At 48.3% G+C, this 23,080-nt stretch overlaps 1 protein-coding gene across 2 annotated transcripts in view; it reads left to right on the top strand.

The window, feature by feature from the left end:
- Nucleotides 1–19,858, top strand: part of EYA2 (EYA transcriptional coactivator and phosphatase 2) — a 296,749-nt gene extending 276,891 nt beyond the window's left edge. For both annotated transcript variants that reach the window (XM_055266550.2, XM_063633402.1), the window contains 5 exons: nt 2,830–2,990; nt 10,376–10,490; nt 11,397–11,518; nt 14,286–14,386; nt 19,065–19,858. In XM_055266550.2, coding sequence (XP_055122525.1) covers nt 2,830–2,990; nt 10,376–10,490; nt 11,397–11,518; nt 14,286–14,386; nt 19,065–19,145 — 580 coding nt within the window. In that variant the 3' untranslated portion in view covers nt 19,146–19,858. The remainder of the gene's footprint in view (nt 1–2,829; nt 2,991–10,375; nt 10,491–11,396; nt 11,519–14,285; nt 14,387–19,064) is intronic.
- Nucleotides 19,859–23,080: the final 3,222 nt, after the last annotated feature.

Raw genomic sequence — 23,080 nt, 5'->3', positions numbered from 1 at the left:
GCATACATATATATATATATATATATATATATATATATTTTTTTTTTTTTTTTTTTTTTTTTTTTTTTTTTGAGACTGACTTTCACTCTTGTCACCCAGGCTGGAGTGCAGTGGTGTGATCTTGGCTCACTGCAACCTCCACCTCCCAGGCTCAAGCAATTCTCCTGCCTCAGCCTCTTGAGTAGCTGGGATTACAGGCGTGCACCACCACACCCAGCTAATTTTTTTATATTTTTAGTAGAGGCAGGGTTTCACCATACTGGCCAGGCTGGTCTCAAACTCCTAACCTCAAGTGATCTACCCACATCAGCCTCCCAAAGTGCTGGGGTTACAGGCGTGAGCCACCACACCCGACCAGCATGCATATATTTTTAATATAACAATTGATACAGCCAATACTTAAAAAACACTTCTCAAATGAATAAGTGGTGTGTCTGGTTTCTAGGGGAAAACACTCCCAGGACATGGCTTCCAGGAATCAGGTAACCCATTGCTTAATATGAGACACTTCAGGCCGGGTGTGGTAGCTCACGCCTGTAATCCCAGCACTTTGGGAGGCCAAGGCGCAAGGATCACCTGAGGTCAGGAGTTCGAGACCAGCCTGGCCAACATGGTGAAACCCCATCTCTACTAAAAATACAAAAATTAGCCGGGCGTGGTGGCAGGCACCTGTAATCCTAGCTACTCGGGAGGCTGAGGCAGGAGAATCGCTTGAACCCAGGAGGCGAAGGTTGCAGTGAGCCAAGATGGTGCCACTGCACTCCAGCCTGGGGTACAGAGCGAGACTCTGTCTCAAAAAAAAAAAAAAGAGAGACAGCTTCCAGAGGAATGTGGGCTGGAATGTTCCAAGCCTGCCCCTGGGAAAACTTTATAAAGACAGAACCATAGTTAATCTGTGCTTATCCAAAATTACCACAATTCAACGGCCTTAGGCTCATCAGATATATTATTAGACCAAATAATGTTTTGGTTATGGGATCAGTCGTTGTAACTTTATTTAGTAGCTGCTTCCAAGGTGTCTCTCCCAATTTACTGCAAAAACAAAAATCAAGGTTTCTGTTCCTGAGCCCTGCAAGTCTTTTCAAAGCCCGGCACCATCGGAAGTGATCAGCAGGCAGATGCCTGCTTCATTTTAATCAGCCATTCGGAAAATCCCTTCTGCAATCAGGACTGGCAAGGAGCAAAGCTCCAGCCCCACCAGGACTTCTCACCTGATGGAATAAATAAACCCCAGATCAAGGTTAATTGGTCCTTTCCGTGAAGTCATCGTTGGGAAGCACTCTTCCTGTCAAGGCAGTGAGCAGCACCGTTCTGTTTCTGTGGTTTCCCCTGTAGCCAGCTGGCTTGGAATTGAGAGCAACAGTCCTCTGAACCCTGTCTCATGCTGAGCTGTTCGGTACCTCACTTTGAGAATTCTCAGCCCAAGGGTGTTTTCTTCCTTAGAGACCAAATTCTCCACTTACTCATTCAAGAAATATTTATGGAGTACCTACTATACGCTAGGTCCCAAATATGAAATGCCTCTTGTTTGTTTTTTTTGTTTTGTTTTGTTTTGTTTTCAGTTAGCAGTAAGAACCAACCTTCAGAGATGCCTCGTTTTGTGCCATGTTCTATTCTAAATGCATTACATGGGATAACTCATTGCATATCCACAGTAACCCTAGGAGAGAGAGATGCTTTTATCCTCATCCTCATTTTACAGCTGGGGAATGTGAGGCATAGAGAGATTGAGCAATCGGCCCAAACTCACGTGGCTGGTCAGCAGGAAAGGCAGGATTCAAATCCAGGCAGCCTGGCTCTAGGACCCAAGCTCTTTACAGATCCTCTGTCCATCCTGGACGCTGGTTCCTGCCCTCCCCAAGGGCCTCCATCTCTTAATATCTAGACATCTCCCCATGGTAATCTCCCCATCTGAGTTAATGGTCAGTGTTCACTTTTTCAAGAATAAATCTCTGGCCGGGCACAGTGGCTCACGCCTGTAATCCCAGCACTTTGGGAGCCCGAGGCAGTGGATCACTTGAGGTCAGGAGCGTGAGACCAGCCTGGCCAACATGGTGAAACCCTGTCTCTACTGAAAATACAAAAAATTACCTGGGTGCAGTGGAGGGCACCTGTAATCCCAGCTACTCGGGAGGGGGAGGCTGAGGCAGGAGAGTCACTGGAACCTGGGAGGCGGAGGTTGCAGTGAGCCAAGATCGTGCCTTTGCACTCCAGCCTGGGCAACAGAGCAAGACTCCATCTCAAAATAAAAAAAAAATAAAAAAATAAAAAGTCAAAATAAGGGGCCAGGTGCGGTGGTGCATGTCTATAATCCCAGCACTTTGGGAATCCAAGGTAGGAGGATCCCTTGAGCCCAGGAGTTCAAGACCAGCCCAGGCAACATAGAGAGACCCCATCTCTCCAAAAAATAAAAATAAGTTAGCCAAGTGTGGTGGCGCACACCTGCGGTCCCAGCTCCTCAGAAGGCTGAGGTAAAAGGATCCCTTGTGCTGGGAGGTTGAGGCTGCAATGAGCTGTGATGACACCACTGCACTCCAACCTGGGCAACAGCACAAGACCCTGTCTCAAAAAAAGAAAAATTAAAAAACGAAAGAAAGGCAAATGGATGTGGATCAGGTAAGAGCAAAAGACCCCACTTTTCTTGGGGAAGCTAATGAAAACTGTGGTCCTGCTGCCCCCCAAATGCACACTTGCAGCACCCTGTGCATTTTGAGGGGCTCATGGACACCCAGAAGCCCACCCGTGGGTGCCACAGAGCCTGTGGTCTCCCAGTGAAGATGCCCCGCACCCCCCTGCACTAACACTGTCCCTCCCCTCCTCTCTCCGCAGCACGTACAACTTCTCCGCTGACGGTTTCCACAGTTCGGCCCCAGGAGCCAGCCTGTGCCTGGGCTCTGGTGTGCACGGCGGCGTGGACTGGATGAGGAAGCTGGCCTTCCGCTACCGGCGGGTGAAGGAGATGTACAATACTTACAGGAACAATGTCGGTGGTGAGTACCGTGAGCCTCGGGCCTCCGAGGAAGGGAAGCTCATTGGGATGGATGCCGTCAATCTGTGTCTCTGCTGTGCCAGGAGCCAGGCAGAGAGGTTCACAAATTCAGTACCAGCCCACTTAATGCAACCCTGACGACACCCTTCAGAATAGAGCACTGGGATTTTGTCACCTTCACTTTGGGGGTGGGAAAGCTGAGGGATGGAGGCTGCATCTGGTTCAAGATCCTTCAGGCCACAAATGGTGCAGGGTGGGCGTGGGGGCGGAATTCTCTTACCCACAGCTAGAGGCTCTCACAATGTGGTCCTCCAAGTAGCAGCGACAGCATCACCTGCGGATGTGTTGAAAATGCAGATTCTCTGGCCCTACCTCAGGCCTAGCAAATCTGAAACTCTGCGCTGGGGCCCAGAATCTGTGTTTTCACAACCCTGGAATCCCCCCTTGGATTCTGGAATTCCAGAATCCCCCTGGAATCAGGGGTCCTGTACCTTGAGTCTCTGCAGCTCAGATTGTTGTCCGCCGACCAACCACATCAGCATCCCCCTAGAGCTGGTTAGAAGTGCAGGGTCACCAGGAGGCAGAGTCTGCAGTGACCCAAGATTACACCACCGCACCCCAGCCTGGGTGACAAAATGAGACCCCGTCAAAAAAAAAAAAAAGTGCAGGGTCTCAGGCCTCATCCTGGGCAACTGACTCAGAATCTGCTTTAAAAAAATCTTTTTATATTTTTGAGACAAGGTCTTGCTATGCTGCCCAGGCTGGTCTCAAACTACTTCTGGCCTCAAGTGATCCTTGGCCTCCCAAGTAGCTGGGATTAGAGGCATGCACCACCTGCCTGGCCCACAATCTGCATTTTTAACAAGCCTGCCAGGTGACTGTGGAGGCATTAAAGTTGAAGAAACCCTAGAAGTCACTGGTTCTCACACTTGGCTCTCATTGGAATCATCCAAGGAGTTTCCATTTCTGATGGTCTTGGCATCACTGCAGCCGGACATCAGGAGTCAAAAAGATCCCTGGGGAATTGTAAGTGCAGCCAAGGAGAGACCTGCCCCCCGGCTTCAGGTACTAGGAGCATTTGCTCATTGCCTCAAAGAAGAAGTCTGAAGGCACTGAAGGCGAGGCTGGCTCAGTCGTAGTCTAGAGAATTCTGGAGTTCTCTAGAACAGAGAATTTTAACTGGGGGTGATACTGCGTCCTCCCCAGGAGATATCTGGGAGTCTTCCTGGTTGCCACAGTACCTGGAACCAGCCACCGGCCCATAAGGGCAGGGTTTGAGTAGGTGGCTAATAGTGTCTGCAGTATACACATTGGCCCCAAGAGCTTCTAGGGCCCTCTCCCTCCATTCCTAGAAAGAATAGAGTCTCGGTTCTCAAACTGGACAGAACCCACTTCCAGTCCCAGCTCTACAATTTTCTAGCTATGTGGCCTCAGGCAACGTACATACACGGTCATCTTAATGAGCCTCAGTCTTTAAATCTATGAAATGGAGAATACAAATACTTCTGCTTCCCTGGATTATTGAGAGATTTATTGTTAATGCATACAAAAGGCATGACTCCATGCCTGGAACACAGCAGGCACTCAATAAATGGTGGCATTTGTCACGAGTTGCTCTCAGTTTTGCTTGGGAGCCTTGGATTCCCCTGTGTCTTCCACTGTCCCTCATAGCTTTCCCATCCGTTCTTTGGGACAGACTTCCTGTCGTGTTCATGGCTGCGGTGCTAATGTAGGCCACGTGCTAAGCGCAGTCCTGGCAGTAGCTAATGTTTAAGGAGCACTCACTCTGCCAGTTTTGCCACCATTTCCATGGAATAGCTCCTTTACTCTTCACAGCATCCCTGTAAGGTAAATGTTTTTATCAACGTTGTTGCTCGAAAGCAGAAACTGAGATTACGGAGGTTAAGTAACCTGCCCAGCGCCACACAGCCCAGGCAGAAGAGCCACAGTGGAGTCCCAGGCTGGACGACTCCACCACCTCTGCCCTTCAGGGCCACACTTGGTGGCCTCTCAGCTGTGAGGGTGTTGATTGTAGGAGTGAAGCAGCAAGCTCTGGTCAGGTCCCAGCCTTTGTACCCAGCCCTGCACGGAAGGAGGAGGGCAGCAGGAGGGCTCACTTAGGGGAGACAGGGATGGGGTTGGCCAACAGAGAGCATCTGCTCCCCATCCAGGTTAAGGCCCAGGAAATGCCAGGGCTTTGTCTGGCTGCTCTGCTCACCCATAGCTGAGGGAAGAGCACCCAAGGCGTTAGCCGGTGAGGAGCCCACAGCCAGCAGCATGCCGGTCCCCTTCCCCAACCCAGCTGTTCCTGCATCACAGAACTAACCAGGTGCATGGCCGTGGCTTCCAGCCCAGGGATCACCACAGATCCCCACGATTCCAAGTGTTTTAGAAGGTGCACTCGGAAGAAAGACATCTGCAAAATACAGGATAGGTAAAATACTTAGTAAATCACCATCTAGGAGGCAAGGGTTGGAATCAGGGGCCTTAGTCTGATGTCATTCCTCCGTCTGCCACTTCCCATGTAGCTCTGGGCAGGTTATTTGACCTCCCTGTGCCTCAGTTTCCTCCTCGTGTGTAAAATGGGGCCAATGATGCTGCCCAGCATCATTGGTATACCGGTGGCTAATAGTGTCTGCAATATACACAATATACTCAAGGATTCATGCCAGGATGTTGTGAATTCACACAGGAAAGGTGCTCAGAACGGCGTGTGACACACATAAGCTCTCATTAAGTGGCACTGTTGTTATCTGGGGAAGGTGGGAAGGAGGCCAAGCCTGGAGGAAAACGCCGAGCAAACAGCTTGAAGCACACTTCCCAGCGTGGAGCAAAGTAGGGGTGGTTGGGCAGCTAGCTACACAAGACAGCACGTTGGGAAGCCCTTTGTTAACTGAAAAGTGCTGAGCCTTGTGAGTTTGTATTGTTACTGAGGGTTCCAGCTAAGGGTTTGTGGGGAAGGTGCAAAGAGGGAGGAAAACCAGAGGCCATGTGTTCTCCTAGAGTTGATAGACTAATAAGAAGATGGGACATGTAGCAGTAAGAAGATCCATTCATTCATTCATTCGTCCATGTGTCCATCGTCAAAGGCCTAGGTTGTGGATTCAGCGGTGAACAAAAGAAACAAGGTCCCTGTTTTCAAAGAGTTTATATTCAATGAGTGGAGGAAACAGACTATCAACAAGTGAGCAAATCACTTAATTTTTTTTTTTTTTTTTTTTTTTTTTTGTGAGATGGAGTCTTGCTTTGTCACCCAGGCTGGAATACAGTGGCATGATCTTGGCTCACTGCAACCTCTACCTCCCAGGTTCAAGTGACTCTCCTGCCTCAGCCTCCTGAGTAGCTGGAATTACAGGCACATGCCACCATGCCCGGCTAATTTTTGTGTTTTTAATAGAGATGGGGTTTCACCATGTTGGCCAGGCTGGTCTTGAACTCCTGAGCTCAGGTGATCCACCCGTCTCAGCCTCCCAAAGTGCTGGGATTACAGGTGTAAGCCACCATGCCCGGCTTTAAATTCTTAATTCAGTCATTTCAGAGAATGGTCACACCTATTGAAGAAACAGAGGAGTACGGCAGAGAGCCCGGCGTGGGCAGTGGTGGCCAGGGGATACTTGGAATAGTAGACCCAGAGTCCATCTCTCAGGAAGGGCTATTTGAACTCAGTATTCTAAATATTCTAGATGAGATTCTAATAATGATAACCAGATGCCCAGAGCTGAGAAATGACCAATACAAACAAAGAGCCAATCAGTTCAGCTACATTCAACTGCATAAGTAAGAGAACCAAAAGTAAAAAAGTGAGCAAAAGTAAAAGAACCAAAAAATAACACAAAAAACAACAATGGCTTAAACCAGATAGAAATGTATTTTTTTTCTTATATACAAGAGCTGTAGGCATTCCAAGCTGGCCGAGTTCTATAGTGTTAGGAGCCCAGGATCCCAGGATCCTTCTTTCTTTTTTTTTTTTTTTGAGACAGAGTCTCACTCTGTCACCTAGGCTGGAGTGTAGTGGCACAATCTCGGCTCACTGCAACCTCCGCCTCCCGAGTTCAAGCGATTCTCCTGCCTCAGCCTCCCAAGTAGCTGGGAATACAGGCGCCTGCCACCACACCTGGCTAATTTTTGTATTTATAGTAGAGATAGAGATGGAGTTTCACCACATTGGCCAGGCTGATCTCGAACTCCTGACCTCAGACTATCTGCCCGCCTCAGCCTCCAAAAGTGCTGGGATTATAGGCATGAGCCACCCTGCCTGGCCCCTTCTATCTTTGTATTTATTTATTTATTGAGACTGGGTCTCACTGTGTTTCTCAGGCTGGAGTGCAGTGGCATGATCTCGGCTCACTGCACCCTCGACTTCCTAGGCTCAAGCAATCCTCCCACCTCAGCCTCCAGAATAGCTGGGACCACAGGCACATGCCACCATGCCTGGCTAATTTTTAAATTTTTTGTAAAGACGGGGCCTTCCCATCTTGCCCAGGCTGGTCTCAAACCCCTGGCTCAAGCGATCCTCCCACCTCAGCCTCCCAAAGTGCTGGGGTTACAAGTGTGAGCCACCTCACCCAGCCAAAATCAGGATTCTTATTACTAATGAGAAGATCCTTTTCTATTTATATTTTTACTAATTACAAGTGAGAAAAATGGATAGTGGATGGCAACTAAGTGTCTACCACAAACAGCAAATGAAAAGTCTCTGAGACAAAAGGAGTTTGACACTTTTCAGAAAGATAAAGAAGGCCAGCATAGCTGGATAGCTGGAGTGAGGGGGCACGTGGTCCGGGACAGGATGAGACAGCTGGCAGTGTCCAGATGACATAGGGCCCAGTTTGGACACTGGGGTCTTCTATGTAGAGAAGACGATGTCTCCATAGCACAGGCAGCATTTTGTCCTAATATAATTCATTCTTCCTTCAACAAATACTGATTGAGCACCAAGCACAGGCCAGCCCCTGCTACAGAAACTGCTGTTATGGTGGCGAATAAGACCGACTTGGTCCCTGCCCTCTGCCCTAGAGTGAATAGCCTAATGGCCAAGGCAGATGCCAAACACATTGTCACACAGATACACTTAAAATTAGAGTTGTGAGAAGTGCTGTGAAGAAGAGCTACAGTGTGTTGGGAGAATATAAACTAAAGGGACCTGACCCAGCCTGGAGAGATCAGGTTAGACCTTCCAGAACAAACGACATTTAAGATGAGGCCGTAAGGCAGGATGCAGAGGTTCACACCTGTAATTCCAGCACTTTGGGAGGCCAAGGCAGGATTGCTTGAGGCCAGGAGTTCAAGACCAGTTTGGGCAACATAGCAAGACCCCACCTCTATGAAAAATACAAAATTTAGCCGGACATGGTGGCAGGCATCTGTAGTTCCAACTACTCAGGAGGCTAAGGTGGAAGGATTGCAGGATTGCTTGAGCCTAGGAGACTGAGGCTGCAGTGAGCCTTGATCATACCACTGCACTCCAGCCTGGGGTGACAGAGCAAGACCTTGTCTCAAAACAAAACAAAACAAAAGACAAGGCCCAAATGCAGAGTGTGAAGGATTTAGCCAGGCAAAAGCAGAAGATGAGATAAAAGAGTGGTCCAGGTTCTGAAATGAGGTGTGCAAAGGTCCTGGGGCAGGAGTCCACTTGGTATTTCGGGGAACAAACAAGAGGCCTCCAGGCTGGAATGGAAAGACAGCGGCAGGAGATGAAACTCAGCAGGGAGAGGATCATGCTGCTGGGGGTTTTGAACTTTATCTTAAAGCTACTGAAGGCTGAGAGAATGGCAGGTTGAGAAATTCCCACAGGATGGCTCTGGAAGCCAGCTGCCTGAGTGCCAGACCTGTGTCCATTTTTGTTCATATCTGTACATTCAGTGCCTATTACAATATCAAGCACCTAGAAGGCACTCCTGAATTTTTTGTTGGATGCATGGATGGATGGATGTGGGGGTAGATGGGTGGATGGGTGGATGGGTGGGTGGGTAGACTGGTGGATGGGTGGATGGATGGATGGATATTGGGTGGATGGATGGATATTGGGTGGATGGATGGGTAGATACGTGGGTAGGTAGATGGATGGGTGGATAGGTGTCCGTTATTTTCTCCCTATGGTGAGCAAGTCAGTCAACATCACAAAGCCTGTTTCTTTACCTAAATATATAGAACTAAAAATGGTGTCCACCTCTAGGGTCATTGTGAGAATGAAATAAATCATGTTAAAAGCAGAGGCCTACACATAAGCACTCAAAAATGTTCATCTTTTTTTATGTTATTATTAATTCCCTGTCTCCACCATAACAATATAAGCTCTATAATCTGCATATTTTTGTTCAGATCTGTACATTCAGTGCCTATTACAATATCAAGCACCTAGAAAGCACTCCTGAATTTTTTGTTGGATGCATGGATGGATGGATATGGGGGTAGATGGGTGGATGGGTGGATAGGTGGGTGGGTAGATGGGTGGATGGGTGTGTGGGTGGATGGGTGGGTGGGTGGGTTGATTAATGGGTGAGTAGGTGCGTGGGTAGATTGATGAGTGGGTGGGTGGATGGATAGATGGATGAATGGATATTGTGTGGATGGATGGATGGGTGGATGGATAGATATTGGGCGGATGGATGGGTAGATAGGTGGGTAGGTAGATGGATGGGTGGATAGGTGGGTGGGTGAGTGGATGGATTGATGGATGGATGGATATTGGGTGGATGGATGGGTAGATAGGTGGGTAGGTAGATGGATGGGTGGATAGGTGGGTGGGCGAGTGGATGGATGGATGGATGAATGGATGGATGGATATTGGGTGGATGGATGGATGGGTGGATGGATGGATATTGGGTGGATGGATGGGTGGATAGGTGGGTAGGTAGATAGATGGGTGGATAGGTGGGTGGGTGGATGGATGGATGGATGGATGAATAGATGGATGGATGGATGAATGGATGGATGGATGGGTGGGTGGATGGATATTGGGTGGATGGATGGGTAGATAGGTGGGTAGGTAGATGGATGGGTGGATAGGTGGGTGGGTGAGTGGATGGATGGATGGATGGATGGATGGATGGATGGATGGATGGATGTTGGGTGGATGGATGGGTGGATAGGTGGGTAGGTAGATAGATGGGTGGATAGGTGGGTGGGTGGATGGATGAATGGATGGATGGATGGGTGGATGAATGGATGGATGGATGGGTGGATGGGTGAACCAGTCAGTGGATGGATTAATCTATCAATCTGTTGATCTCAGGATAAGATTAAGAGAAGCCACTGGATTGAAGTTTACTTTGGGTATCATCTGATTTTAACCCTCAGGGTATAGTAGCTAGATTCCTGTTCCCTACCTTCATCCCCCAGATCTTTCTAATACGATGACTACATCTTTATTTCCTTTGTCCACAGGGTTGATAGGCGCTCCCAAAAGGGAGACCTGGCTACAGCTCCGAGCTGAGCTGGAAGCTCTCACAGACCTCTGGCTGACCCACTCCCTGAAGGCACTAAACCTCATCAACTCCCGGCAAGTGGCAGCCCTCGTTTTCCTCTGTGCCACTGAACTTTCTCGCAGTAGACAGTGGTGGCTCCTGCATGTCCACACTTGGGAGAATTGGACTCCTCAAACTCTCACTTGCACACTTTCCAAATTTTTTTTTTTTTTGAGACAGAATCTCACTCTGTCGCCCAGGCTGGAATGCAGTGGCGTGATCTTGGCTCACCACAACCTCTCCCTCCCATGTTCAAGCAATTCTCTGGCCTCAGCCTCCTGAGTAGCTGGGATTGCAGGTGTGCGCCACCACGCCTAGCTAATTTTTGTATTTTTAGTAGAGACGGGGGGTTTCACCATGTTGGCCAGGCTTGTCTCGAACTCCTGACCTCAGGTGATCCACCCGCCTCGGCCTCCCAAAGTGCTGGGTTTGCAGGCACGAGCCACCACTCCCAGCCCAAATATTTAATAAAGCTTAAGTGCACAAGGCTCAGTGGATACCTGGGAGCATAGCTGAGCTAATAGCAGCAGAGACTTTTCAGGGCCCACCAGGTTTCCAGGTTTCTGGATTCTCCCAAAAGATGAGAACTGGCATGCAGCCTCCAGCTTACTCCAGTCCCCACCTTTCCCTGTTGTCCTACACTTGTTCCATATCGCTCATTTACATTACCTGCAACTATTTAAGTGTATGGCCCTTGCAATAAACATTTGCTTTTTATATAAGAAAAGTATTCCCCCCATACTACATTTCACTATGTCAGGCAGCTTCAGGCTTAAAAGAGAGGAACAGCCTGAGAATCCTTAGGCCCTACCATAGCTGAAGATGACAGCCACAGCCTCCAAGCCTACCAGATTTCCTGCCAACTGCAGGCTCATGCAGCAGGAGGAGGCCTGGCCTTGTGGTCCCTCCGAGTTCTGATCCACAATCTCCTTTGTCCTTAGGCCCAACTGTGTCAATGTGCTGGTCACCACCACTCAACTAATTCCTGCCCTGGCCAAAGTCCTGCTATATGGCCTGGGGTCTGTGTTTCCTATTGAGAACATCTACAGTGCAACCAAGACAGGTAGGGAGAAGCCACACCTCGGCGGGCATACAGGGTTGGAGGGTGGGGTTAGCTTTCCATCCTGGGAATGGGATGTTTAAGGAACATGACACTGGGGAAATTGATGGAATGTGCCTATGGCCATGACTCAGATCCCCAAAACAGCCCCCATAGGCCACATGCCTTAACCTCTGCTTCTAAAGAAATTGGTTAGGACCACAGTTTTCCAAAGTGTCTGTATGAGTTCAGATACAGGCAAAGCTGCTGTAACAAACACACCCCAAATGCAAGGCTGAGGCAGGAGAATGGCGTGAACCCAGGAGGCGGAGCTTGCAGTGAGCCAAGATCGCGCCACTGCACTCCAGCCTAGGTGACAGAGCGAGACTCAAAGCTGATTTCTCCCTAGTAGAACAGACAGAGGTGAGTGATCCAGGCTGGTGGGGTGACCCTCTCCTCAAAGACATCCAGAAACCCAGGTGTCTCCCATTTTATTTTTCCACCATTTCTTATGGTTTTATTCTCATGTATGTGGTCAAATCAGAGTCCTAGCCCATTGTCATTCTAGCAGGTCTGATATTTGAAGGCCAAGCTCAGAAGGCTATGCACATTACATTCTACTCACTTCCTGTTAGCCCCAGCTTAGTCACATGACCACAAGTAGCTGCCAGGGAAGCTGGGAAATGTAGTCCATAGCTGAGTGACTCATACTGTCACTTAGTCTGGAATGCAGTGGCGAGATCATAGCTCACTACAGCCTCAAACTCCCAGCCTCAAGCAATCCTCTCACCTCAGCCCCCAAAGTACTGGGACTACAGGCATGAGCCACCGTGCCAAAATATTTTTAATTAGAAACCTTTTCCATTGTTTTTTCTGTAGAGCAAAAAATAAAAAAATAAATAACTTATAGTACTTTGGCAGCATTTTCTTGAAGCAATTTTGGTTTTACTGAAGTTCTAGGTCCAAACATTATATGAAAGTGCCTTTTAATTTTAAAATTATAGTAGTAAGGGTCGAAATGGTTATTGAAGATTTTTCAACAAGATCCTGTCTTTTCATTTTTCCCATTTTTCCTGCATACCTCAAGTACCTTTGCAGGTTTATTTCGAATCTCTTTTTTAAATAATATTTTTATTTTTAATTGTGGTAAAATTAAATAATGTAAAATTTTCACCATCTTAACCTTTTTTCTTTTTTTTAAGAGGGAGTTTCGCTCTTGTTGCCCAGGCTGGAGGGCAATGGTGCAATCTCGGCTCACTACAACCTCCGCCTCCTGGGTTCAAGCGGTTCTCCTGCCTCAGCCTCCTGATTAGCAAGGACTACAGGCGTGCACCACTACACCCAGCTAATTTTGTATTTTTAGTAGAGACGGGGTTTCACCATGTTGGCCAGGCTAGTCTCGAACTCCTGACCTCAGGTGATCCATCTGCCTCAGCCTCCCAAAGTGCTGGGATTACAGGCATGAACCACCGCACCTGGCCATGCACTATATACTTAAAAATGGTTAAGATGGGCCAGGCGCGGTGGCTCACGCCTGTAATCCCAGCACTTTGGGAGGCCAAGACGGGCGGATCACAAGGTCAGGAGATCGAGACCATCCTGGCTAACACGGCGAAACCCTGTCTCTACTAAAAATACAAAACAAAATTAGCCAGGCGTGGTGGCGGGCACCTGTAGTCCCAGCTACTTGGGAGGCTGAGGCAGGAGAATGGCGTGAACCCAGGAGGTGGAGCTTGCAGTGAGCCAAGATCGCGCCACTGCACTCCAGCCTAGGTGACAGAGCGAGACTCTGTCTCAAAAAAAAAAAAAAAATGTTAAGATGGCCAGGCGTGGTGGCTCACACCTATAATCCCAGCACTTTGGGAGGCCGAGGCAGGCGGACTGCCTGAGGTCAGGCAGTTCAAGACCAGCCTGACTAACATGGTGAAAACTCATCTCTACTAAAAATAAAAAAATTAGCAGGGTGTGGTGGCGGGTACCTGTAATCCCAGGTACTCGGAAGGCTGAGGCAGGAGAGTCGCTTGAACCCAGGAGGCAGAGATTGCAGTGAGCCGAGACCAGGCCATTGCACTCCAGCCTGGGCAACAAGAGTGAGACTCCGTCTCAGGAAAAAAAAAAAAAAAAAAAAAAGTTAAGATGGCTGGGTGCAGTGGCTCACGCCTGTAATCCCAGTACTTTGAGAGGCCGAGGCGAGCAGATCACTTGAGGCCAGGAGTTTGAGACCAGCCTGGCCAATGCGGTGAAACCCCATCTCTACTAAAAAATACAAAAATTAGCCAGGTGTGGTGATGCGTGCCTATAGTCCCAGTTACTCAGGAGGCCGAGGCAGGAGAAACGCTTGAACCCAGAGGGTGGAAGTGGCAGTGAGCCGAGATGGCACCACTGCACTCCAGCCTGGGCGACAGAGCAAGACTGTGTCTCAAAACAAAACAAAACAAAACAAAACAAGTCCAGTGCAGTGGCATCAAGTGCATTCAAATGGTTGTGCATCCATTGCCACTTCTACATCGGACAGCTGCAGAGACTTGGGAGCCTGCTCTAACCCCTGCACTTTCTCCTCCTGCTGTGTTGCCCTGGGCAAGCTACTGACTCTCGCTGTGTTTCCGGCTGTCATCATCCTTCATGTGGGGATGATAACAGTGCTCACCTCAGAAGTTTGCTCAACAACAAAATGATGAATACCGGGCCTTTGGGATCACAGCTGCAGGCACCGAGCTCTTAATGAGCGGGTATCGGCTGCAATCCGGGGTCCTCACAGAGCGTTTCTCCTTTCCTTCCTGTGTGCGTGCAGGGAAGGAGAGCTGCTTCGAGAGGATAATGCAGCGATTCGGCAGAAAAGCTGTGTACGTGGTGATCGGCGATGGTGTGGAAGAGGAGCAAGGAGCGAAAAAGGTACTTCTTCCGCCTCTCAGACTGCATTTTCCTGCTCTTTCGAGCACCCCTCGTGGTCTTCAAGGGCTCCTTCCATGATTTCCTCCACTCCCCGTGGCTGGCTGGGTCCTCCTTCCCAGGCTCCTTACTTGCCAGTCCATTCCATTTGCAAATTGCAGAAGCATCCTGAGTAATTTCCTTCTACAAATCCCCCTCTCTGCCTCTGGCTGCTGCCCCTGGTAGCCCTGGATTGTTTCTGGGACAACTGTTCGGGAGCCTAGAGACACTCCGGCGGGGCAGGCTGGTGGGGGGCCGGTGCACGTGCATATGTTTTATTTAATACTTACTGATCATATGTTCCAGGAACCCTTCCCAGTTAATAAAGACAGCATTAAGCTAATGAAAAAGAAAATCCTGCATTTGTGATCTCGGGCCCGTGAGGAGAGGGCAGGGGGTTCTGGTGGCCACATCTCTGTTCTTGGAAAAGAAACAGCTGCCAAAGTCCTGGGTCTGGAACTGTCAACAGCGCCCCAGAGAGGCTGCCACCCCCCCACCCGGAGGCCTGGGAAGTGGATTGTTAATGTCACAGAGCTTAATTAGGGGGACCTGGTTTCCCCCATCTCTGCCTGGCAGCAAATCCCAAGGAAATGCAAAAATGTTTAGGGTCTCAGCAGATGAAACCCAGAAGAAGAGGGAAGCCCTAGGGTCCTGGGAGAGGGCCCCGGGAGAGAGGAGCTTGGAAGGCTTTGTGGGCACTGTCCCCTCCACCTGGAAGGCTCCTCCCCTTTCCTGGGAGATGTAGTCTCTGTTATCAGCTGCCATGAGCCCCGCTAAGAAATGGGAGCAGCTTCTGAGAGAGAAGGGGAGAAGTGATACTGAGGGGCAGCTGCCAGGGTCAGTCGCACTGGTGTGTGGCCAGGCTGTGGCTGGCATCTTGAGGTGCTGACCTAACCCCATGCCCTTCACCACCGTAACTTTATTGCTAACATCATCATTGTATTCAATCCTCAAAAAACTCCTACAAAGTGGGTATCATTGCATCCCTTTTTTTGTTTCTTTTGTTTTGTTTTGTTTTGTTTTGTTTTGTTTTTAGAGATAGGGTCTCACTCTGCCACCTAGGCTGGAGAGCAGTGGCACAATCTCAGCTTACTGCAGCCTCTACCTCCTGGACTCAAGCAATCCTCCCACCTCTGCTTCTAAGTAGCTGGGACTACGGACAGGCACCACCATACCTGGTTTATTTTTTGGTTTTTTTTTGTTGTTGTTGTTTTTGTTTTTTTGTAGAGATGGTGTTTCACCATGTTGCCTGGGCTGGCCTCAAACTCCTAAACTCAAACAATCTGCCCACCTTGGCCTCCCAGAAAGCTGGGATTAGAGGCATGTACCCGGCCACACCCCATTTTATAGATGACAGAATTTGAGACTCAGAGAGGTTAATTAATTTGCCTAAGGTCATACATCTAGCGCATGCAAACCTACCTATGTCATGCTCCAAACGCCTGGCTGGGAGGATACGGACTTATGAGTTTCAAACACAGTTGGTTTTCACCCCTGAGCTAGTCAGGCAAGAGTAGAGTCAGCCAAAGAAGACTAGGTACACACCCGCCACACACAGAACTCCCATAAAAGTCCCAGTGTCTGAGGCAGAAGCCCCAGAACGTTAGTGAGAAACACTGTCCACCAGCAGCTCTCTCAGCCAGACAAATGGAAGTCATTAGCCCAGGCCACCGGACATCTGAGCGGTGTAAAATATGGCCGCAGGACCAGGGGCTTTGACTGTTTCTGCTGACAGTGTTGTTAATATGTCCATTTTAGTGGGTGATTTGTCTCCGCTTCTCCACGAGTGATGAATCTGCTGGCACTCTGAAGCCTTTAAGCCTGGAGTAAAGGTGGCTAGAACATTCTCTTTCTTCCACCTTTGCTCATTCTCTCCCAGAAAAATGAATCACACTCTTTTTTTTTTTTTTTTTTTTTTTTTTTTGAGACAGAGTCTCGCTCTGTCGCCGAGGCTGGAGTGCAGTAGCGTGATCTCGGCTCACTGCAACCTCCACCTCCCAGGTTCAAACGATTCTCGTGCCTCAGCCTCCCGAGTAGCTGGGATTACCGGCATGAGCCACCACATCTGGCTCATTTTTTGTAATTTTAGTAGAGACGGGGTTTTGCCATTTTGGCCAGGCTGGTCTCGAACTCCTGACCTCAGGTGATCCGGCCACCTCAGCCTCCCAAAGTAATGAGATTAGAGGTGTGAGCCACCGTGCCCAGCCAAATTACACTCTTTAAAGAGGGCAGGATTGGCCAGGTGGCAACCAGAATCTATCTTTGCAAAGAAAGGAAGGCTTGGCCGGGATGAGGGCAGGGTGGGAATGCTAGGGCAGTGAGAAGGCGTTGAAGAGATGAGAGCTGTTCCCATAGGAGATGGTTTTCTGCTTCCCTTGAGCTGGGAATTGTTTAGAAGCTACAGAACATTCAGAGGACTTTGCTTGAGAAACTTACCTTCTTTTTTTCCCTCCCTCTCTTCCTCTTTTTATTCCTTCTACAAATATTTCTTGAGCACCTACTATGTGCCAAGAGCCATGCAGTGCAGCAATGAGCATTGCATTCCAAGCTCAACCTTCCTGGGGCCTTTGCACTTGCTGTGTCTTCTACCTGCCCCCACATTCCCCCACATCTTTGCCAGGGCCTGTTTAAATGACACTCCCTGGAGAGGCCTTTCCTGACCCAGCTCTCTAAAGTAGACAGACAACGCTGCTTTCTACCCTATCTCATTCTGTTTCCTTCTTAGCACTTACCAGGAGATGAACTTATCTTGTTTATTTCTTATCTGTGGGTTTATCTGAGCCTCCAGTGAAAGCCCCTTAAGCGTTTGTGACCTGTGCAGAAGGCCCCACTGGGGTCTGCCCCTGGCATTTTTATAGATCTTCCTTTCCTCACCCAGGGATTCTTCTCAATCTTGGATGCCCTTCCCTTCAGTGACCTGCTAACTACGAAGCACTCATTCTTTTTTTTTTTTTTTTTTTCCTGAGATGAAGTTTCACTCTTGTTGCCCAGGTTGGAGTGCAGCGGCATGATCTCAGCTCACTGCATCCTCTGCCTCCCGTGTTCAAGCGATTCTCCTGCCCCAGCCTCCCAAGTAGCTGGGATTACAGGTGCCCACCACCACGCCCAGCTAATTTTTGTATTTTAGTAGAGACGGGGTTTCACCATGTTGGCCAGGCTGGTCTCAAACTCCTGACTTCAGGTGATCCGCCCGCCTGGGCCTCCCAAAGTCCTAGGATTACAGGCGTAAGCCACCACGCCCGGCCTCCTTATTCATTCTTCAAGGTCTGGGTCTCATGCGCCTCTTGTCCCCTGAGACACCCCCATCCCATTCACTTCTACCAAAAAAGAGGCTGCTTCCTCCGGCTGGCCCCCATGACATTTTATTTACACCTGCCTTAATGATTTCTTTACATCCTTCCTAAGGTAGTCTCATTTATTATCTTTTAAACTCTGAGAAACGCCAGCATTCTTTCTTCCATATACATGCACATATATATACATTTTGGCCTGCATCCTTCCTTTTTCCTATTTACCTAGATACATCCCTAGCCACTCAGGAGGCTGAGTCAGGAAGATCAGTTGAGCCCAAGAGATCAAGGCTGCAGTGAGCCATGATCTGCATTCCAGCATGGACAACAAACTGAGACTCCATCTCTAAAATTTAAAAAAAAAAAATTAATGAAACGAAATTCAGCTGGGCACAATGGCTCATGCCTGTAATCCCAACACTTTGGGAGGCTGAGGTGGGTGGATTGCTTGAGCCCAGAAGTTTGAGACCAGCCTGGTCACCATGGTGAAACCCTATCTCTACAAAAAATACAAAAATTAGCCAGATGTGGCAGCATGCATCTGTTGTCCCAGATACCCGGGAGGCTGAGGTAGGAGGATCACTTGAGCCTGGGAGGTTGAGGCTACAGTGAGCAGAGATCATGTCACTGCACTCTAGCCTGTCTCAAAAGAAAGAAAAAAAAAAAAAACTCTACATCATGACAATAACTTGAAGCAAGTATCACATGCTGCAAAGAAAAGGAAAAGATAAAAACAAAAGCTCTAAAGAAAACAGATTAGTGTCGTCCTGACCTGGCTAGCTACAGTGGCCTGCTCAAGACTCTCCAAGACCAGCTCTGTTTGTTCACAGTGGAGATTGTCAAATGTTGGGGAGGGGTTCCAGCACCGAGCTGTGACTTTCTTCTTGAAGTAACAGGATTCAGAGCACTGCAGCCTCCAATTACTGGCCTCAAGCAATCCTCCTGCCTGAGCCTCCCAAAATGCTGGGATTACAAGCGTGGGCCACAGTGCCCAGGCAAGAACACATTTTTAAAAAGGAATCGCTTTCCCACTGTGCAATTTAACACCATGTCAGTGCACCGCCTAAGACCACACTGGTACCAACAGAGGCGAGAGGGTCAAACAGCGAACACGATGGGCAGTGCTGGATAAGCCCGTCAGAGCAGGCTCTGAGTGAATAGAAATGGTTGGCCATAGTGGTGGGTACTGGCCAGACGTGGGTCTGCCAGCAACGTCAAGTTCCTCATAGTTTGGGAAGTCCCCACATGCTAGACTTAACTGGGTTGACTTCTCACATGCCCTCTAACCACAGGCGTGGGATCCGGGGGCAGGGGCGGGGCCATAACCTTGTGGCTGGTGTTCTGTGTTTCAGCACAACATGCCTTTCTGGCGGATATCCTGCCACGCGGACCTGGAGGCACTGAGGCACGCCCTGGAGCTGGAGTATTTATAGCAGGATCAGCAGCATCTCCACCTGCCATCTCGCCCTCAGACCCCCTCGCCTTCCCCACCTCCTCACCGAGAACTCCAGAGACCCAGATGTTGGACACCAGGAAGGGGCCCCACAGCCGAGACGACGTGTCCAGTGACCATCTCAGAAGCCGTCCACCAGTCCAAATGCGGGTTCTGAGAAGGAAAGTACCCAACATTGGCTTCGGAGTATTTGACTTTGGGGAAAAGGGCTGGCTCAGAGTCTAGACTCTTCTATAAGACTCACAGAACAAAAGCAAGGAATTGCCGATTTAGGGGGTGCCTGGTGATGAGGAGGGGACGGGTTTGTCTTGTCTTCTTTTTAATTTATGGACTAGTCTCATTACTCCGGAATTATGCTCTTGTACCTGTGTGGCTGGGTTTCTTAGTCGTTGGTTTGGTTTTGTTTTTTGAACTGGTATGTGGGGTGGTTCACAGTTCTAATGTAAGCACTCTCTTCTCCAAGTTGTGCTTTGTGGGGACAATCATTCTTTGAACATTAGAGAGGGAGGCAGTTCGAGCTGTTGAAAAGACTATTGCTTATTTTTGTTTTTAAAGACCCTACTTGACGTCATGTGGACAGTGCACGTGCCTTACGCTGCATCTTGTTTTCTAGGAAGAGGGGGATGCTGGGAAGGAATGGGTGCTTTGTGATGGACAAAAAGGCATTAAATAAAACCACGTTTACATTTTGAAGTGGGGTAGGATGTGGTTACTTTATTACCACTCTTGAGGCTTCCAACTGTGTTGGCCTTTTTAAGGACTTGATCAGTTGCAAAAGAATAAAATCCAACTCACACTGGCTTAAGCCAAGAAAAATGGGGTGGGGGGAGGGAGGAAGGAGAAGAGGGAGAAAAAGAGGGAGGGAGAAAGGGAGGGGAAGAAGGACAAAGGGACAAGTGTCTCCAGGAACTTTAGGTGGTATCTGTCTGGATCCAGGTGATCAAATGAATTTCTCTCACGTGGCCTTAATTCTCAGGCAGGCTCTTCCCTGTGTGGCAAAGACGGCTCTACGAGTCCTTCGGCAAAACCACACAGACAGAAAGAGACCACGTTCTTCACAGTGGGGCAGCGAAAGCCTCAGGACTGTAAATCACTGGCCAAATCTGAGGCTTAGGCAACTCATGGAGCTGGATTTAGGGTTGGATCCTGTCACGAACAGCAAGTTGAAGAAGCTGATCCTCCAAGGGAAAGAAAACCAGTGAGCTGTTATTAAAAGAATTGGGGGAATTGAGGGTCGGGCTGGAAAACGCAACTGACTTCCATTCCAGTGGTAGGACTTCATTTTCCAGTGGATGGGACATGAGTGAAGGATCCAGTGTAAGGGGCAAGGAGGGACATCTGGAGAAGTTCTGAAGACATCTGGAGCACTGCCACTACCCACAGAGGACCAGGCAGGACCTGGGTCTATCTGATTGGATGCTAAGCAGGAATATAGGCTCCTTCCGTATTAATGTTGGTAAAATCCTGGATTATCAGTCAGCTGACCCATGTCATGGGAGATGGAGATCTCTGCCCCTGGAGTCTCAGAGCTAGAATCTCTGATGATTAGAAAACTATCACCGGCCAGGCATGATGGCGTATGCCTGTAATCCCAACACTTTGGGAGGCCAAGGCATGTGGGTCGCTTGAGCCCGGGAGTTTGAGACCAACCTGGGCGACATGGTGAAACCCCGTCTTTACAAAAAATATAAAAATTAGCCAGGCATATAGCATGTGCCTGTAGTCCCAACTACTCAGGAGGCAGAGGTGGGAAGAGCTCTTGAGCCCAGGAGGTTGAGGCTGCAGTGAGCCAGGATCACACTGCTGCACTCCAGCCTGGGTGACAGAGCAAGATCCTGTCTCAAAAAAAAGAAAAGGCATCACCAAGGGTCAGATAGACTCCCTTACTGGACTCTGAGCTTCTCAGGGAGTGGGTACTGTTGGTTTCATCTCTGTATCCACAGAATCAAGCACAGAGCCTGACACAAAATAGAATCCCATTATAGATGGCATAGAATGAAGGATGGAAATATAAATGGAACCACAGCCAGATGGATGATAATATGAGTGAATGGCCATTTGGACAAATGGATAAAATGGAGGGTTAAATAGTTGAGCACATGGGTAGATGAATGGTTGGTTAGGTGATTAGATGATTAATTGGACGGTGGGTGGGTAATTGGGTGACTGGAAGATGGATAGATGAATAAATGGATACCTACTTGGGATGACTAGATGGATAGTTGGATAAATCATGGGTATATGGATGAACAGATAGATTATTGGATAGATGACCAGATCTATCCAAGATCTGTGTGGTGAGATGAATGAATAGATGATGGTTTGGATAAGTGAATGGTTGGGTGGTTTTACAGAAATATGGATAGATGGTTAGGTGGGTGAGTTAGTGGATAAACGAGTGGGCTGTTTGGATAGGTAGATGGATGGAATGATTGATGGTTGTTGGTGGTTGATAGTAATATTATGATGGATATGTGGACAGTTTAATGGGCAGGTGGATGGAAAGTTAAATGGAGATGAAGTGTGATGGTTAGATGGATAGAGAGTGGAATGGAAGTGAAGGATCTTTAATGTTGCCTAAAATATCTGAGTCAGCCTCACTATTATCTGCCAGCTTAGGTTTCTTCTAGAATGAATGGAGGAGCTTTACTGGATAAGCTGACTTCTAGCTGGAGTGGATAACGAGACTGGAGTAGAGCCACCCAGTCACCAACCATCCACTGGGAGTCAGTGATGTGAATACTCCTGAATCCCCCTGACTCCCCATTGTTTAGCACCCTTGCCACACAGGAACCCACTTATAATCATGATCTACCCATCTCTCCCTTCCTGCTACCATCAAAACCTGCTGTCGGGGAAAATTCTGTTCAGGGTCCAACAAAGGGTAAATTACTTATTAAGGAAATTTTTTCTTTTAGTAGGATTTCATTAGAAACACAAGTAGAATTTCAGCCATGCACATAGGAGGTTTTGGGTGAAACAGATCTTCCCCTTGACCCTGAAATTAAACTACCTAGGTGATCAACTACTTTTTTGTTGTGATGAGTAAATGTCAAAGACTAGTTCTGACAAAAGTTAACAGTCCACAGTCTTTAAGGTAAGTGTTTTAACTTGAATTCCTTCTGGATGACTCAGAGCTTCTGCTGAGTAAGGATAGTGTTTTTCTCATCTCTGTATGCTCATTGCCCATCACAGAGCCTGGCACAGATATGCCACTTAATGAATGTTGGATGTCTGAATGGATGGGTGAATGAGTAGATAAATGGTGGATGGATGGATGGATGGAGAGATGGGTGAATAGTAGATGGATGGATGGATGGATGGATGGATGGATGGATGGATGGATTAGTGGATGGTGGATGGATGGAGGGATGGGTGAATGAGTGGATGGATGGATGGATGGATGGATGGATGGATGATAGGTGGACAGATGGATGGTTAGGTGGATAGATGGATAGATGGATGACTGGGATTTCATGGTCCCAGGCTTCTTGACTTCACTGTTTCCCCAGCAGTGTCTTGCTGCTCTCCAGACCATTCTTAGAAGTAGAGTAACAGAACTATTCAAGACTCACATACAAAAGCTCTTGGACTCTCAGAAGTCCAACCTTGACTCCAGAACTTCCTGAGCAGCCCAGCAGAAGGATAGAGACCCACAAAAGTGCCCAGGTTGACCTCAAGGATGAAAGAATTTGCATATCCAAGGGATTTAGAAGTCAGAGAGCTACCATTTGGATTTTTTCCATTGCAAATGACAGAAACACTATCAAAATGGCTTAAACAAAACAGAATTCATCTGCTCACTTGAGTAAAAGATTCAAGAATGTGTGACCTCAGACCCCTTCAAATGCAAAACTCAAGACTCATCTTTAAAATTCAATTTATTTCTCTGAATCCCTGGACTCTGTTTCCTCT

The sequence above is a fragment of the Symphalangus syndactylus genome, chromosome 24 (assembly GCF_028878055.3).
Source record: "Symphalangus syndactylus isolate Jambi chromosome 24, NHGRI_mSymSyn1-v2.1_pri, whole genome shotgun sequence".
Lineage (NCBI taxonomy): Eukaryota > Metazoa > Chordata > Mammalia > Primates > Hylobatidae > Symphalangus > Symphalangus syndactylus.
The sequence above is the reverse complement of the archived record's forward strand: the minus strand, read 5'-3'. Positions and strand labels throughout refer to the sequence as shown.